This window comes from Heloderma suspectum, chromosome 7 (genome assembly GCF_057233095.1).
Source record: "Heloderma suspectum isolate Gila_16-S chromosome 7, 16-S_ref, whole genome shotgun sequence".
Taxonomy (NCBI): Eukaryota; Metazoa; Chordata; class Lepidosauria; order Squamata; family Helodermatidae; genus Heloderma; species Heloderma suspectum.
Genome location: NC_139464.1, coordinates 69,068,022 through 69,085,674, shown reverse-complemented (window position 1 = coordinate 69,085,674; position 17,653 = coordinate 69,068,022). Strand labels below are relative to the sequence as shown.

At 42.7% G+C, this 17,653-nt stretch overlaps 1 protein-coding gene across 5 annotated transcripts in view; it reads left to right on the top strand.

Moving 5' to 3' along the window:
* Positions 1-4,186: 4,186 nt before the first annotated feature.
* The window catches only part of CPSF6 (cleavage and polyadenylation specific factor 6), a 37,368-nt gene continuing 23,901 nt past the window's right edge, over positions 4,187-17,653 (top strand). For 3 of the 5 annotated variants that reach the window (XM_084810527.1, XM_084810528.1, XM_084810526.1), the window contains exons 1-8: positions 4,187-4,265; positions 7,841-8,050; positions 8,947-9,050; positions 9,617-9,762; positions 11,949-12,122; positions 13,064-13,568; positions 15,269-15,361; positions 16,367-16,482. In XM_084810527.1, the coding sequence (XP_084666653.1) occupies positions 4,206-4,265; positions 7,841-8,050; positions 8,947-9,050; positions 9,617-9,762; positions 11,949-12,122; positions 13,064-13,568; positions 15,269-15,361; positions 16,367-16,482 (1,408 nt within the window). In that variant the 5' untranslated portion in view covers positions 4,187-4,205. The remainder of the gene's footprint in view (positions 4,266-7,840; positions 8,051-8,946; positions 9,051-9,616; positions 9,763-11,948; positions 12,123-13,063; positions 13,569-15,268; positions 15,362-16,366; positions 16,483-17,653) is intronic. The other 2 variants (XM_084810530.1, XM_084810529.1) reach the window with 1 other exon arrangement.

Here is a 17,653-nt window from a genome sequence, read left to right as displayed (position 1 = left end):
TACAAGGCAGGGGTGGGATCTGAGCCCCAACACACTGAACAACTCCTTTGAACCTCCAGTTTTCAGCACTAACAAATCTATTTCACAGTAATCCTAGCTGCTGGGAAGAAAATGTGTTAAAGAAAAAAGTGGGAGCAGTATGGCACCTTGGTGGGTGCCAAGAAAGATGTCTGGGGGTGCATTAGTGCCCATCGTAATTTAACAAAGTTAAGAGCACCACTGGTTGAGAGCCTGTTTCATATTTCAAACTGTAACCTTTAATTTCTCTCTCTCTACAGAATAGAAACAATATTAACACAGAAGTAGGATTAGAATAATACTTTACAAAGTACTGAGCAAGCTTCTGAATTTAATACAGTTCTTCTTCAGACTTGTTATTAAGCAAAAAGGATGGGGGGCAGGGGAATACATTGTTGGGCATAGTGGAAAAGTCCCAATTTACAATTGATGAGAGGTAGTGGAGGAAGTATCATGCAGTCTTCATTAAGTTGGCTATGCCAGGTTCAAAAAAGATCTTGGGTTGCACAAAAAGCTATTTGGAAAAAGAAGCAACGACTGCTTGCTTATTTGATTTATTAAACACCCCCCTCCAAGTCTCAGAATGAGGAGGCACTTGAAGAGGGGCTTCTGTGGATGACCTTAAGTCACAGGAAGGTACATGAAGGACAAAGGTACCCATAAACTCATGGGTTCTCACTTTAAAGATATAAAAGCTACTTGGATCTTTAACACTACTAGAAACAAAACATGTCCCTTGTAAGGCAGAGAGAAGTACAGAAAAATGTTGTACTCTTTACTTTAACAAAACTGGAGATTAATTTTAGGTTGGGCAATGTTATTTAGTGGATGGAGGACATGATCTCCCTGCAGGCAAAATCCTGTCATTAGATCCTGGGGGAGAAAGAGAAGGAGCTGGATATTGCCAGAAGCCCTGCTTGTGGGCTTCCTGGAGGCATCTGGTTGACCACTGTGGGAAGCAGGATGCTGGACTAATTTGTTTTAGATTTTACACTGTCTTTATTATATGTATGTATTTTATGGGTTTAAGCTGTGTTTTATGTACTGACTAGAGAGCTTTGCCTATTGGTCAATACAGAAATGCAGTGAAAATACTTAAATTCTACTAAAATAATTTGAATATATGTGATATTTGAATTATAACACATTATTATTAATTTATTAGATGCCTTTCTCTTAAAACAGCAGAATTATTAGAAACATACAAAATATAAAACATCTGAAAACAATTCTAATTAAAATACCAAGGCAAGGCAAGAAACATCCGAGGGCGCAATCCTATGGCCACTAGCCAGCAGCTAGACGGCCATAAAATAGGTCGGTTTCTGGGAACCGACTTCAGAGCCCGAACTCCGAGGTTGGTTCATGCAGAAGCAACCCCCACCTCCTCCCTTGCCACCTCATAGGCAGCGCGGATCAGCCCCCTGTGCCACACTTGTAAGAGCAGTGCGAGCAGCGACACTGGGGCATTCCTGGGGGCAGGCGGAAAAGCCAGTATGACACATCCTATGTGTTTCTTCCAGCTGCTGCTTTGCACTCTGCGATCCCACGGCTAGACAGTCGAAATCGGCTGTCTAGCTGCCAAAGCCAGGCGGGAGGAGTGAGGAGGTGATCTGCTCCTAACCACTCCTCCTGCCCTGCACTGGATAGGTGGTTGCCCCCAGGCTCGGAGGCGACCATAGATCCAGATAGGATTGCTCCCTGAATAACCATAACAAATACAACTGATGCATAACAAGCCTATCACATGTCTTCAAATGCCTAGGAGTAGAAGAAAGTCTTGACCTGAAGCCAAAAAGAACACAATGTTGCGATTATGATCCTCACTGGGATTATAATCCATGACATTACAGCAGAGCACCCTATCCAGAGTAATTTTGTTCAAAAACGTTTGCTCCATTGACTTTAGAGTAAATGTACACAGAATTGAGCTGTGAAGCCATACCATATACATATTTACCAGGGAGTTAATATTGTTGAACTCTGTGAGATTTTCTTATCAGTAAGGATACATAGGATTGACTGTCAGGTTGCAATCCTTTTCACGCTAACCTTTGAGTAAGATGTGTCAAGAATGTGACCTCCAGGTTAACATACAAAGGGTTGGGCAGTACACATTTAAGTCACTTTACTCTAGCCAGTGCCCAAGCATAATTTCAGTGGGCCCAGTACAAATATGTAACACAGCCCCCTACCTCCCCCCCACTACAAAAAGCCTTGTCTGTTTTGAAAAATTGGAGGATTGATTGATGACGTTAGCTTCTTTATCCACCTGTTTAACCTCATGTTTCTCACAGTCTGATTTGTATTTTATAGCCAGACATGGAAACATAGCACATATATATTATACAGAAGTGACAAATGCCCTTCAATAATTTGTAGTGGGGAGTGGGGAGAGAGCTGTGTTGCAGCAAAAACAGCAAAAAGTCTTGTGGTACCTAAAGATTAGCAAATTTATCATGGCATAAACATTCACGGACAGCATCTGATGAAGTGGACAGTAGTCCAGGAAAGCTCATGTCATAATACAATTTAGGGAGCAATCCTGTGGCTGCTAAACAGAGGCTAGACAGCCATAGGACATACTGTTTTCCAGTAACAGACCTCAGAGCCCAGAAAACCGACCCTACCTTACTTCCACGCTGCCTCTGAGGCAGTGCAGAAGAGCCCTGTCCTCTGTGCTCGCAAGAGGAGTGCGGAGTGGCCAGAAAGGGACGTGACTGGGGCCGTTCCGGAGCGGGAGGCTGCTGTATGACACATCCTACGCAGCCTCCCTCCCCACTCCGTGCTCCCCTCTGCGCTTCTCCTGCCCTGCTTTGGCTAGGTGGTTGCCTCCGAGTTCGGAGGCGGCTGCCTATCTAGATAGGATTGCGCCCTAAGTTTTTAAGGTACCACCAAACTCTTTGTTGTTTTTAAATGCTGTTTTGACATTGCTCTCTGTCTGTGGGATCTATAGTCAATTCTTCTACACACGCTGTAGCCCAGAGGCCCAACTCATTTATTGACATACGTTCTCAAGTTTATAAATCCTATCATCAGTGCTGCCTCCTAAAGTCTCAATATCCTTGATTAAAGTTTGTTCCTCCCTCCTGCTGCCTGTCACTGCCACACCCTCTTGGGAATCAGGAGGCATTCAGGCGCCCTAGTTCTTGAGAGCATCACACAAAGGGCTGCATACTGATTCTGTCTCCAGTATTACTGCTGTCTCAAGCAATAAGTCTGAAAGTTTCTTGTACATGTGTTCCCTCCTTCTTTTTATTCTAAGAAAAGGGTCTAGGCCAGCAGCTACCTTCTCAAAATGTTGCTTGCTCTGTTCTAACATTGCCTCTGATTGGCTCGGGCAAACCTCAGAAAATATATGCACCCTACGCACTGACAGGGAAATAAGGGAAGGGTGGATAGCTCAGCGGCAGAGCACCTGCTTTGCATGCAGAAGGTCCCAGATTCAATCCTTGGCATCGCCAGATAGGGCTAGGAAAAGCTCCTGCCAGGAAGCCTGGAGAGCAGTTGCCAGTCAGTGCATAGTTGACCAGCCTTTCCAGCTGATGCTGTCCGTACGTTTTGGACTACAGCCCCCAGCATTCCTGACCACCGGCTATGCTGGCCGGAGTTAAAAGTTCAAAACATCTGGAGGGCACCGGAGCGGGAAAGGCTGTTGCAGGACGATCCTGAGCTAGACGACCTGACCCCGGTATGAGACAGTCTTCCGTCGCCTTAGGCTAGCGCGCTCGAGGAAGTGTATGCCGTCGTCCACCCCCCACCAGGGCCGGGCTTACGGCGCAGGCAGGCCCGTGGTAAAGCGCCCCTTCCCCTGCTGGGACCCTGGCTTCGGCCACTCTGTAGCATGACTGCCCGGCGGGACGTCAGAGCGCGGCTTAGCCTTGCCGCAGAGGGAGAAGGGGGGCGCGACGCGGAAGAAGAGGCGACGTTCGCTGCGCCCCTCACTCCTCGCAGCAGAAACGGACGAGCCCCCGTGGGCGCGGCTACTTGCGCGCTAGCCCTGGGGGCCGTCGCAGTACACAAAAGTTTACCCGCCGGAAGCGCCCGGGTTTGCTCCAGGAAGTGACGTCGCCCAGGCCCCACTCACTCCCCTCCTCTCTGGCGGCGGCTGGCTGCGGCAGCTGTAGTGCCGGGCGGGGCTGGCGGCTGCGGCGGCGGAGGGGAAGGAGGAGGCGGAGGCGCGGAATATGGCGGACGGCGTGGACCACATAGACATCTACGCCGATGTGGGGGAGGAATTTAATCAGGTAGCGGCTCCGCGCCCTCGGCTCCCGCCACGGCCGCGGCGCTCTCCGACTCAGGCGCGGCGCGGCGCGGCGCGGGGCGGGCGGAGGCCTGGCTGGGTTGTGCGCGTACGGGAGGCAGAGGGAGGCTGGCTGGCTGGCTGCGGGCCTCTCAGCGCGGAGGGAAGCCGCCGCCATTGTTGGCTGTGGCGCTCGCTGAGCGCCCCGCGCGAGTTTCCCGCCTGGCGCGTTGAGTGGCCACGGCGAGGGTGCTCGCCGCCCGGCACGGTGGGTGGGTGCGAGAGAGGCTCGTCTTCGAGAGGGAGGGGGCGCGGCCCAGCTCGAGCGCGCGCGTCCCTCTGCGCTCCCGCCTCGTTGCCTTTCTCCCTGTGGCCCCAAGTGCTGGAAAACAATGAACCCGAGACGGCGCTTGCCTCGCAACGTTGCAGCGCTGGTGGTTGCCCGCTCCGTCTTCTCCCTCAGGGCGAGGGAGGCCGCCGCAAACACAGCCGCCGCTTCCCTGGAGGCTGCAGTAGAGGTGCGCGGAGTCTCCCTTCCGCGAACACGCAAAACGTTGTTGATCCCACACGATAATGGCTTTGACGTCCATTGAAAGCGGGGGGGGGGGAGGGAGTAAAATCATTTCCCCCCCAAAGATGATTTGTTTTAATTTCTTTACAAAGAAACTTCGTTCAATGCATGATAATACGCCGTGCACACTTCCCTCTGCTTCAAACATCTTTCCTTGGCTTGTTGTTGTTGAAAAACAAGAAACTCCATTTAATACATTGTCAGAATGCTTTTTAAAAAAAATTCTATCTTTAGTAAAGTTTAGCTTACACAGTATAGCATACTGAAGGCTAAATTGGTGCTTTTGGTACAGGCTTAGAAAAGGGCTTTTATTCCTGTGGAGACTTAAAGGAAGGTGGAAATAGAAAACGTTTTTCTGTTCTGTAACTGTGTGGCCAGTGATAGCAAAGAGCATGTAGTCCACTGAGTATATGACTTAATTCTGAAATATTTAGTTCAGTTGCTATCTTGGCAGCGTATTAGCAATTCATCCATTCTTGGTTTGTTCTCTGATGTCACCTCAGACTACTGTGGAGATTTTGGTAATACTCCTATGAGCAAGAAGAGCCAAACATCTCTACAGTTTGGTGTATTCTCATTTCTGTTTTGAAAGCATTGTTTGCTTTCTTTCATATTTCAGAGATGCTTATCCGACTCTGCTTTTCTCCACTCTTAGTGAGACTGCTAACTTGTATTCCTGGTACATTTTTTTAAAAGTTAGCTGTGAAGCTAATTGTTTTAAAAAATGAAAAGAAACCAAAAGGTTGGATTCTGTTTATGAGACTACAGGATTAGGTAAACTAGTTCTCTAAGCTTGTGGAACTGCTGTTCTCTATTGGGTTGGAAATTAGTCTTTAGAATCTCTGGAAGGGGTTTGTGCTTAGTGAGTGCAGTAACACTTTATTTTTTGCATTTGGTGATGAAATAGGCGTGGGCTTTGAGCTTGTTTTTTGAAGTTCACTGCACCTTTTGTAGCATCTACTTTTCATACGCTCTGTGCAGGTGCTATTGCAGAGATGTTTCTAACAATGAATTCTCATAATCCTCAGCAAACTACAATTCCCAGAATGTAGTTGGGGGAAGGAATGCTAATAAAATTGGTATAAAACTGATACAAGTCTGGATTGTAGATACATTCTTGGAGTAAATGTTCAAAGTTCTATTTCCCTCTTAGTATTTATATTTATAGAACTAGTTATATTTCCTTGGCAACTCTAAATTTTGCTCACCTTTCATCTTTAGGCCTAATGAGGATAGTTCATCAGGAATGTTGTGAGCTCTATTTGCATCAGATGTGTTAATGTGTTTTTAAAGATCACATTGCCTTGGTACATTCTTTTTCTCTTTTTGAAATTTAGTATAATTATTTCTTGTAATGATGCAGCTTTTTATAGATAGCTCTGTTTGGAGAGAATATTATTGAGCCATGGAGACTACATGTCTGGCTCTGTCTTTGTACTAACAATTAAAGTAGCGATTGAGTGAAAGAAGAGAGGAAGCTTGCATTGGGACCATGAGGGAGAAGGTGTGATAGAGCTGTAGGTAGGCAGTTACTCCTGAGTAATGCAGACTTGAAACTAGTTGCTTGCTAGTGGTTAGTAAAGTTGCCTCTGGGTGAGTCCCCCTGCTGCAAGCCCTTTTCTACTTCAAAAGAGCTGCTAGCTTTTTACCATTAGCAGAGAAGCAAGGAGCCCAGTGGAGAGCCTCTGTAGTGCATCTCTGTGCACCATGGTACTGCTTCAGTGTTTCCTACTTAATATTTTTAAGAGCAATTCCTTGCAACATTTGTCTTGGCTATCTATCTGAGTGTCAAGGTCAGTGGAGGCAGCATTTCAGCATCAGTTTTCACTGCAAAAGCATGAAGTAAAATGTTCTATTCTGATTCTATTCTAGTTAACTTGTTAGTCCATTTTGATCACATTGCTTTATATTTATGGCGATTTACCTCTAGCTCTGTGACTCCCGCCTCCTTGTTTTTTTCCAGTGCAGAACAGCCATGGATATTTAATATGTGCTCAGCATTAAAAGTAGCTATAGCTATTTTGAATTTATAAACATCCATAATAATCTGTTAGGAAAATACATCAAATAACAATGCATGATGGCCCTTAGATATGCGATTCTTAGATTGCGCTCTCTGGGACAGAGACAGATATTGAAGAAATTGCTGTAAGTCACCTGTGGGTGGGATAGAAATGAACCACCTAGAGCGCTTTGGCTATTGGGCAGTATAGAAATGAAATAAATAAAATAAAATAAATAGAAATAAAATACGACAACAGTGAAATTAGGTGGCAAAAATGTGTCAATGAAATTGAAACCCACACATCTCTTTCAAACTTATGGCCTTTTGTCTCTCCACTGCATATTGCTTTGAATACTTTGGGGATATTATTCTCCTGGATGCCTTGGCATTTAATTTCATTAAAGCATTTTTGCCACCTAATTTTTGAAGAGTTTAGAACATAGGTATTGGGAGGATCAAGCTTGGCTGCCATCCATAACAGACAGACAAAATAAAGATAATTGGTCTATTATTCTGAAAAAGAATGGAAACAAAAATGCAGTCTGGAGTTTTCATCAACAGTTATGTCCTGTATATGTTATGTAGAATGCATTATTGATTATATCATACCTAATGCACAGGTGTTCAACTATCTATTGATTAAATGTATGTTGTGTATATAACGTGTTGCATTCTTGTTTATATGTTTGTATACTGAATATTTACACCTGATTCATAGGTGCTCAATTATCTACGAATTATTACCAGCCAACATTGATTCTTGTAGTCTTTGTACTTATACAGTATAGGTGTTTTTATGGTCCTTTGATTTGTCCTATTTTGTATCTCTTTGAGGGGCCTCTTCCTCCCCCTTTTTTGACACTTACAGGCTAGGGCAGTATATAAATGCCATAAATCAAAGTAGTAATTTAAGCATCTAGAGAAAAATATGAGTTCACTATTTAAAAGTTCATTATTGCGTTTATTATTTTAGGTTGATATTTATAACTTCTCTTTCTTCTAGGAGGCTGAATATGGTGGGCATGATCAAATAGATCTGTATGACGACGTTATTTCTCCATCTGCCAATAACGGCGATGCTCCAGAGGATCGTGATTATATGGACTCTCTTCCACCATCTGTTGGAGATGATGTAGGCAAAGGATCGGCACCAAATGTTGTCTATACATATACAGGAAAGAGAATTGCATTATATATTGGGAATCTTACTTGGGTAAGTGTTCTGGTAGTTATTGCTGGACTAGTAACATAGGAAGCTGCCTTATACCAAGTCACAGCATTGCTCAACTTAGCTTAATATTGACCGTGTTTGAACAATGTACCACGGCTTATTGTGGGTTACTCAACCCATGATAAGCTGCAGTGCCTGTGGGTTCCAAGTTGCATATGCAACCACTGCTTAGGGATTGTCATGTCATGTGAACCTGGTGAGCGTGGGTTATGTGAGGATTAAACAACCCTCGCATAATACTAAAACAGACCATTGGTTTTGCGAGGGTTGTTTAACCCTCACATGACCCACGCTCACCAGGTTCGCATGACACAACAATCCCCGAGCCAGGGTTGCATATTCAAAATAGCAGCCTCGCATGCCGTAGACTCACTGTGGGTTAAATAACTCGCATGACGTGGCAGCCCCATTGCCTTCACTGACTAGCAGTGGCTCTCCAGGATTTCAAGTGGATCTTTCCCAGCCCTACTGGAGATGGCAAGGATTTAACCTGGGACCTTTTGTGCGCAAAACATGTTCAAACTACTGAACTACTGCCCTTCCTTTTTACTGTAATTAATTGTAAAGTGGTCTTTTGATCTGGTAATCATTACTGTTTACAGCTGGTATTAATTAGCAAAGTATTTGCTTATTTTTGAGACAAACATATGGTCAATTATATTAGCTAGGACTGGGCAGCTTTACAGTAACTTTCAGAAAGCAAAAAGTCAGAGTGTCGATAAATATATCCTTTAATATGGAATATATCATAGATGTCACATGTGGGTAGTGGCGCATTATATTAAGCACTACTCACATGGATGGTGCGGTGGAAAAAGGACCATGCTTTTTTTGCTATTATGTTCAAAAATGAGATGTCAATTATGAATATTTTGCAGTGGACCACAGATGAAGATTTAACTGAAGCAGTTCATTCACTTGGTGTAAATGATATTTTGGAGATAAAATTTTTTGAAAACCGCGCTAATGGCCAGTCTAAGGGGTAAGAATGTGTTTAAATCCAGTATTATCCTCTTTTATCATCAGCATTGTGGTAGGGTGCACAGAACACTGGCATGTTACTTCCCTGGAAAGACGATGCCTAAAAAAATAGGGCATGACAAAGATGAAGAGAGCACAAAGTTTGAGGAAGGAATAGTGACTTTTACTAGAGTAGCCTGTGAAAAATAGCTGAAGCTGTGTTAGTCTAGAAAAGGCATTGCTGAAGAAAATGGTTTTGAGGAGGTTTTAAAAGGTGATAAAGGTGGCTTAAGAGATAGAATGAAAGTTGTTCCAGGAATAGGGTGTGTAGCTAATAGTGAATGCAGGCTACAGTGATGCTGAGTGTAGCTGATCATGACTATTACATTGTATTAGAAGTTGTCTGGGTGCCTTTATTCATTTTCACTATTATGGGTAGCCTGTTCTGGGTTTTTAGAGAGAGGGGAATTAGCGAACAAATTGTTGATAGTGAACTATAGAATTCTTCCATAATATTTCAGTCCATGATTTAGGGGCTTGTTTAGATGATGCAGATTCTCTCCCCTGACCCATCAGTATTTTTTTCAGGTTTGCTCTTGTAGGTGTGGGATCTGAAGCATCTTCCAAAAAACTGATGGATCTTTTACCTAAAAGAGAATTGCATGGACAAAATCCTGTTGTAACTCCATGTAATAAGCAGTTTCTCAGTCAATTTGAATTGCAGTCAAGAAAAAGTAAGTGTTACTCTCAGCTACTTCAGTGAAGTGAAAGGGCACATTTCAGAGGGAAGCATTACAATTTCACAACTGCCAAAGGTTTACATGTTTGACAGGAAATTAAATTCTTAGCATCTGGTGACTGAAGTCTGATTTACTGAAAGAATACCTTCTGATGACCTCAGGATATAAACATGTATTGAACTGGAAGCAGAATATTGTAGAAAGATAAGGACAACAGGCAGCCATTTCCTTGCATGTTACTAACAAGCTTTTTGTGGTACTATTTAACCTTTTCGTGATAGAATAGGCCAATTAACTTGAGATCCTATACATATGAAATACTACCTTGGTACAGCCTCGTGTGTACTGGAGAATTAGTAAAGATTAACATTATTCTCAGTATTCTTCAAAATGTTTTATTTACCATTATATGGGGTTTAGTCCACATAATTCTCAATGAAAGTATTAGCCAGATCAGAAGAGAATTTATGACCTGATTTGAGTTGTGTGTTGATTTGCTTGGAACTCTGAGATAGTAATCTTGAGCAGCTTTGAAGAGGATTGACCAAACATTTTTCCAGATTGTATTATTTAACTACATTTGTGAGAATACTAGAAAGTTTCTGTGCTCTGGTATGCACTCCTGTCTCACCCCTGAGCTCCCTATAGTAAAGGAAGAAGGAGCTAGAAGTGATGGGGTATACTGGTTTCTACCATCAGATCATGACTTTCAGAATTGAGCTTTCCAGCTGGTTTATACTAATGGGCTTGTATATTGCAGTGGTAAGTAATGATCAGGAATTTGCAATATTACACATAATAACTTTTTAATGACAGACAAGAAAAATCAAAAGTATATGTGGGAAGAGGAATCTAGCCATATAACATGAATAATGGGGAATTGTTCTTTAACTGGTTGGTAGCTTTCCCACTAAAGGTGGATTTTATTGCCTGTCTTCTTGAACTGTAGGGTCCCTAGGAATGGACAGTAAGCGGTGTTGTCCTTTGAACTAGTCTAAACTTCTAGTGATCTTTCGGGTGTTATTTATGGGGGAGATTCGAGGTATCTGAACATAAACTTGGAAACAAGTCACCTTAGCATAGCCCCTTGATGCTGTTTTGCATTCTCTAAGGCACCAGTTGTCCATAGAGTCACGCTAAAGGGCGATTATTAAGATAATCATCACAAACAGAGGGTTCAGAGTAGGGATGTTGGAGAAATCTGTCTGGTGGATGAAGCTTTCAGCAGCTCGCCCCCCTGCGCTTACTCACAAACTGGCTCGACTTGATCTGCATCGAGTCGGGCCAGCTCGCGGATTTTCTGTGGGTTTTTTTAAATAAAAAAAAAAATGCAAGATGTGGTTGCAAATTGCGTAATTTGCCCAAATTGTGGCTGTAATTTGCTTAATTTGTGAGAATTGCAGCCATAATTTGCATAATTTGTGCAAATTAAACAAATAACGGCTGCAATTTATGCAAATCCCTCCTGAAAAGTTCCTGGATTCCGGGAAAAGCCTGCAGCTTGGCTGGTGAGTGCAAGCCAGGTGGGCAGCAGGGATCCATCAGGCCCCAAAAGGGCTGGATTTTCTAATAATGGACATCTCTAGTTCAGAGTAACCCTCCTGTTTTTATCTCTGCTGTATAAAATTGAAAGGTGACGCTTTCCACTGCAAGTACTTTGTGATCTATACGTCCAAAAATGTTTTGTAGATCTGACTGACAGACTAAGAAATGTCAGGATACAGAGATCTGTGCAACTATTTCTGCATGTCTGGGGAGGGCTTTGGGATTGTGTTTCTCAAAGAGGCCCCAGAAGCAGTATTTGATATTACATAGGGTCTCTTTTTGAAAGACACACACTTAAAAATCCTACTGGGCGCATGTAAGTCCTTCGGTGCGCCTATAGTAACTCTTCAGATCCTAGTCAAAATGAATATCAGAAACATAAAATAGTATGTAAGAGGATTTTAACTAAGGTATTTATAGTACAATTTGTATCCTGCATTTTCCTTTCCAAATGGAGACGTTCAAAGTGGCTAACAAAAGTGTATAAAACAAAAAGCATTCCCATAAATTAAAATGCAATAAATAAAACAAAATGACACACCAAAGATAAAAACAGCTTAAAACTACACCAAGGTGTTTGAAAGTCCTTGGTAATTCCATGTTGTATATCAAACACTTTTGTTTCACTTTTGCAGCTACGCAGTCAGGCCAGATGTCTGGTGAAGGAAAAGCTGGTCCTCCAGGAGGAGGTTCACGGGCAACATTTCCACCAAGTAACAGAGGGAGGGGTCGTTTTCCAGGTGCCCTTCCTGGAGGGGACAGATTTCCTGGACCAACTGGACCAGGAGGACCCCCACCACCTTTTCCAGGTAAAATGTTTTGCACAGTCTTTTGCTGCCTTTATGTATACTTGGAGGTACAGGAATTTGACTTGCTGGCTTTTTGCTTTGCTCATGGAGTGTAGAATTACCTGATACTGAAATACAGAAATATTTTATACTGCAGTCTTCCCCAACCTAGTGCCCTCTAGATATTTTGGACTTCACCTATCACCCCCAGCCAACAAGGGGTAGGCTGATAGACTGAATACAAAGTTCAGTCAAAGCACATCCACTACAAAATAGTGCTACAATAATTTTTAATGTAATTTTTTCCTATATATAACTGCTGCTACATGGACTCATGGGGGGATACCTACAAATTCCTATGATTGCAGTGATTCATTTTAAAGGTTCCCAATGTGTTTTGTGCATAAGCTCCGTTAGTTTTTTCCCTTGAGGGTGGTCAGATTAGAACAGAAAGAAACTCCTTTTGAGGCAGCCTAAGCTATTGTTTTTTTTCCCCTCAACATAATTTTTTTAGAAACTTAAAGTAGCCTTATGCAGGATCAAGAGGAGATGCTTCATAGTCGCTTGTATATTACTAGAGCCGCTTTCATTAGCATTTGCCTTGAATATCTGCTCAGAATGTATTTTCTGTTACAATTATTTTCACTAGTTTTCCCATTGAGCGTATTCTCAAAACCTGAGCCTTTAGAAGAAAATATTAGGCGCACACAGGAATTGTTTTTTTCTGACTTTTGTATTGCCCACTTGCTGCGGAATATAAATAGCAGCGGTTAATGACACCTCTTAACCATTCCATCATTAGAATGGTCAGATCTTTTGACAACTATGTGGATTCTTTTTTATATGTAATATATGTCAGTAAGCCTTCCCACACTTATTACAAGTTATTCTATAAGTCTTGGAGAAAATCTTGCCAGAAGAAAATTGTAGAAATCTCTACTTCTTTCTTTCTCTCCCTTTAGCTGGACAAACTCCTCCACGTCCACCTCTAGGTCCTCCTGGCCCACCAGGCCCGCCGGGCCCTCCTCCACCTGGCCAGGTTCTACCTCCTCCATTAACTGGTCCTCCTAATCGTGGTGACCGCCCTCCTCCTCCAGTTCTGTTTCCAGGACAGCCCTTTGGTCAACCTCCACTGGGTCCACTTCCCCCTGGCCCTCCACCTCCAGTTCCAGGCTATGGTCCTCCACCAGGTCCTCCACCCCCACAGCAAGGTCCTCCTCCACCTCCAGGCCCTTTCCCCCCTCGCCCCCCTGGTCCACTAGGGCCACCCCTGACACTGGCTCCTCCTCCTCACTTACCTGGGCCACCACCAGGTGCTCCCCCACCAGCCCCACACGTGAATCCAGCTTTCTTCCCCCCACCAGCCAACAGTGGTATACCTACATCAGACAGCCGTGGTCCGCCACCTTCAGACCCATATGGCCGACCTCCACCATATGACAGAGGTGATTATGGGCCACCAGGCAGGTGAGTGTCTTTCTGCATTGAGAGCATATTTATTCCCCTTTAGGAGTCTCAATCCATTCAGGTGGTTTTATCTTTATTTGCTTCAGGGAAGTAAAGTGTTTGTCAGAATGTGAGGATGTCATTAAATTAGCATTTTCAAACCTTTTGAGCTTGCTTCTCTTACAAATTTGTGCCTTATGGGCACCAAAAACCCATCTGTTCTGCAGCAGAGCATGCTGCAGTGTGTATGTAGCTTGCTGCTGTGTACAGAGATCTGTGGAGTAGGGAAGTAATCCAATACTGGCATTAAAAAGCAATATGGAACAAGACTTCTTGTCCTAAAACTACATAACAGGGAAACATCATAAGAACGAAGTAGCAGCTTTTACCAAATTCATTATGAATCAGTCCAGCATCCTTTGCTAAAGGATATTTAATGCACCCATATTTTAGCTGATGAAGGGAGGAAGGGTTCACCTGCCTCAGGATCCTGTTCCTCCTTGGAACTATGTGCTTCCCTTCCTGGTGTTCTGTGACCCAGAAGGGGGGCCTGCTGCACAGTTTGAGAACCAGTGCATTAAAAAGTCTTCCTTTTCCCTTCAGCTACATACTTCTCTGCTTTTTGGTTGACTTGTCCATATGTTTGCACACAAAATATAAGAAATCTCTTTAAAGACATACTAGAATGTTAACCTATCCCTTGCTTTGTGTGTATATTTGTGTAATTTACTTTTTAATGTCTTGCCTCTCAAGATTACTTCACTTGCAAAAAGTTGCAATTTAGTTCCTTAGTAGTATACCACAATGTAAATATTGATATAAATGTCTGTTTTAAGTGGACAAACTTTGAATTGGACTCTGATAAGAAAACCTTCTGTGTATTGGCTTAGTCTGATGTGTTCTCCTTTTCTGTCTACTTGCCTGTGGTTATGGGAAAAAAAAACTATTTGCAACACCTGTGGCCTAGAATAATCTATTCTGACTACTGTGATGGATTCAGACAACCACTTCAGATGGCGAAGAATATGGGGAACTCACTATTGAGTGATTAAAAAAAGAAAAGCGGACACCCACTTGCTGATTAAGTTTTATTCAGAAAGTGGTGAACTACGTCCCATAATGTCACTCACCATACGGGTAACCATGCATAGGTACCCCATGGTGACTACATCAGCCACTACCTCAGTTGTCTAAATCCACCTTTTGTTTTCCAGTCTCATTTGAGAAAATCCTGTTGGCTTGTACCTTTACTGCTACTTTTACTCTGATGCTGTTTGTCTTACGTGCATGTTATACCATCTCTCAATAGTTTATAGATTATGATATATAAAAATCTATTGGCATGTTTTGTGCCTATAAGGGAGGTTTTGTTGGCATAATGATTTGTCAGATAACCTACCTGGACTTTTAGTTAAGCATATCAATTCCAGTTTTGTTCATTTGTTCATGGAATTAATGTCTAAACGTATAAAATTTAAAATGTTATAAAGCAGCATTCTAGAATTTTAGAGCATTGGGCATAATTGCTTGAAAGAATATGCAGAGAACCCATAATAGTAATAAGCTTGTTATCTTTGTATATCAAGATAGTGTTCTAATAGGCAAAGGAGGGCTGAGGGTGGTGAAAGCAGAAGTAGAACCTCTGCACATAATGTCCAATATTTTCATGATGATCAACTACAATCCATAATTATATTTAAATTGTCAATTATATATCATAGGCGTTTCACTGGAAATAACATGTCCATAAGAGAACAATTACATATGCCATTGTATTGGAGACAAACGAAAAATAATACTCAAAACGCAGGGAGGTATGAATTTTTAGACATTTCCTCTTATGCTAAATCAGCTATAGGATCTTGATCCACTTCTTGCTCTTAAGAGGATAGCATTGCTTATTCTGCATTTTCTTTCTACCAGAAGAACTAACACTTGCAAGAAACATTTCTCAAAAGCACGTAAAGCCATATAATGTTACAGTGCTGGAAGGAATATGAAGAACATACAGGCTAACATCACATCATAAGGCATGATTTCCTTTCTAGGTTCCTCAGTCAGATTACATTATCTAGATTAGTACATGCCACAAGCAAAGGGGAGGAGGAAATTGGGTGGTACATCTTCAGACATAGCTAGGAGGGAAAGGCTCTCTTTGTTCTTATTGTCAACCTTCAGAACTTCTGTTTAAAGCAGAGACTGGAATATGCCACAAAGGTCAAGGGGGCACTTGCAGAATACGTTAAGTATATTTCTGAACTAATTTTGCCTTATCAAGCAATTAGTTAAGTGTGTAATTTACTTTTTAATGTCTTGCCTCTCAAGATTAAGCGTGCAACCAGCACATCACACTGCTTGTGTTAAAAGCATGATTGCCATTACAGAACATAGAGCATTCTTAATGCTTGACAACATTTATTCATTATGTTCATTATAACAAATAAGAATTAGAGTATGTGTTGAGGATGAAACTCTCTTTGATAGACTCATGCACAGATTTGGGCAGGCCACAACTCTCACTACCTCATATATGCTTGACAGAAGATTTGTAACCATCTGTTGAAGCTTTCTGAAGATGGAAAGCACTGCATAAGTAGATCAACTAATTGAAGTTTCAACACTAATCACAGAGTTGTTGCTTCTATGATAGTGTACTTTTTTCTCTCTAGCTTGCAGGTTTTGCATTGTAAAAGTGTTGGTTTAGAAAAAGCTTTCTCTTATGTGTTGTTTTGCTTAAGTTTGCATACTAGAGTTGTTAAAACAGTTGCACTGCCTTAACTAGCTGGAGGTAAAAGTTTTGAACTTGTGTGTGTTTGCAGAGAAATAGATGCTGCAAGGACGCCTTTAAGTGAAGCAGAATTTGAAGAAATCATGAATAGAAATAGGGCTATCTCTAGCAGTGCCATTTCAAGAGCTGTATCAGATGCAAGTGCTGGTCAGTATATTTTCTTCAGTGACTGTCCGGTTCCATAATATGTGACATATAAAAACCTCTAGTGCTGGGAAGAATATTATCTTGTCAGAGATAATTGACATGTGAAGGCCATGTCAATACACCATAACCATGTCTGGTCACAATTCAAAGTGTTGGTTATGACCTTTAGGGAGCAATCCTATGGCCACTGGACACTGTCTAGAAGACCATAGGATATGCTCATTTCCGGGAACCGACCTCAAAGCCCACACTCCAATGTTAGTTCCTGGAAAACTGACCTCCCCCCTCATCTGTGCTGCCTTCAAGGCAGCATGGAGAAGCCCCATCCTCTGTGTTTGGAAGAGAAGCACAGAGCAACTGAAAAGGGGTGGGGCTGGGGGCGTTGCGGGGCGGGGAGAGCAGAGCTGTGTGTACGACACATCCAATGTGTTGTACGGCAGCTTCCTCTCCCTGTTGGCCCCCCCCCGCCACTAGACAGCCAAAAACAGCTGTCTAGCGAAAAATAGCAAGGCAGGAGAGGCGTGGAGGGAACAATCCCCCCCCCCATGCCTCTCCTGCCATGCTTTGGATAGGCAGTCGCCTCTGAGTTCGGAGAAGGCCACCTAGGCCTTCTTGATAGGATTGTTCTCTTAAAGCACTACATGGCTTACGGTCATGATACCTAAAGGTCTGTCTGTCCCTATATGAATCTACCTATCTTCTAAATTCATCTGGTATGGCCTTTTTGTGTGTCTTCACCTTCTGAGGTACGGATGTCAGGGGCATGTGAGGAGGACTTTTCTGCTGTGGCACCCCTCCCTGAACATGAAACTCCCTGTCATGGACGGTTCATTTGGCCCCCTCTTTATCAGTGTTCCATCATTTACTAAGGCTTACTCTTTCTGAAAGTTTTTGACCTACCTGCTGCTTTAAAAAGATTTGTGTTTATTAGTCCTTTATTTTTTAATCTGCTCCCTTTTTATCTGCTTTGTTGGTTATTGTTTATAGTTAAATTGTTCTAACTTTAGTTATGAAAGCTGTTTTGTGTGCTTCCTTTTGGAACTGGAAAGGTGGGACACAAGTCTAATAACGTATGCCTAGTTCTTAACAAACAAGATGAGGTAAATCTGGATTGCACCACTTCAGACTGCAGAGGGGGCTCGCATGATGGAATGCTCCTCCACCACAAAAT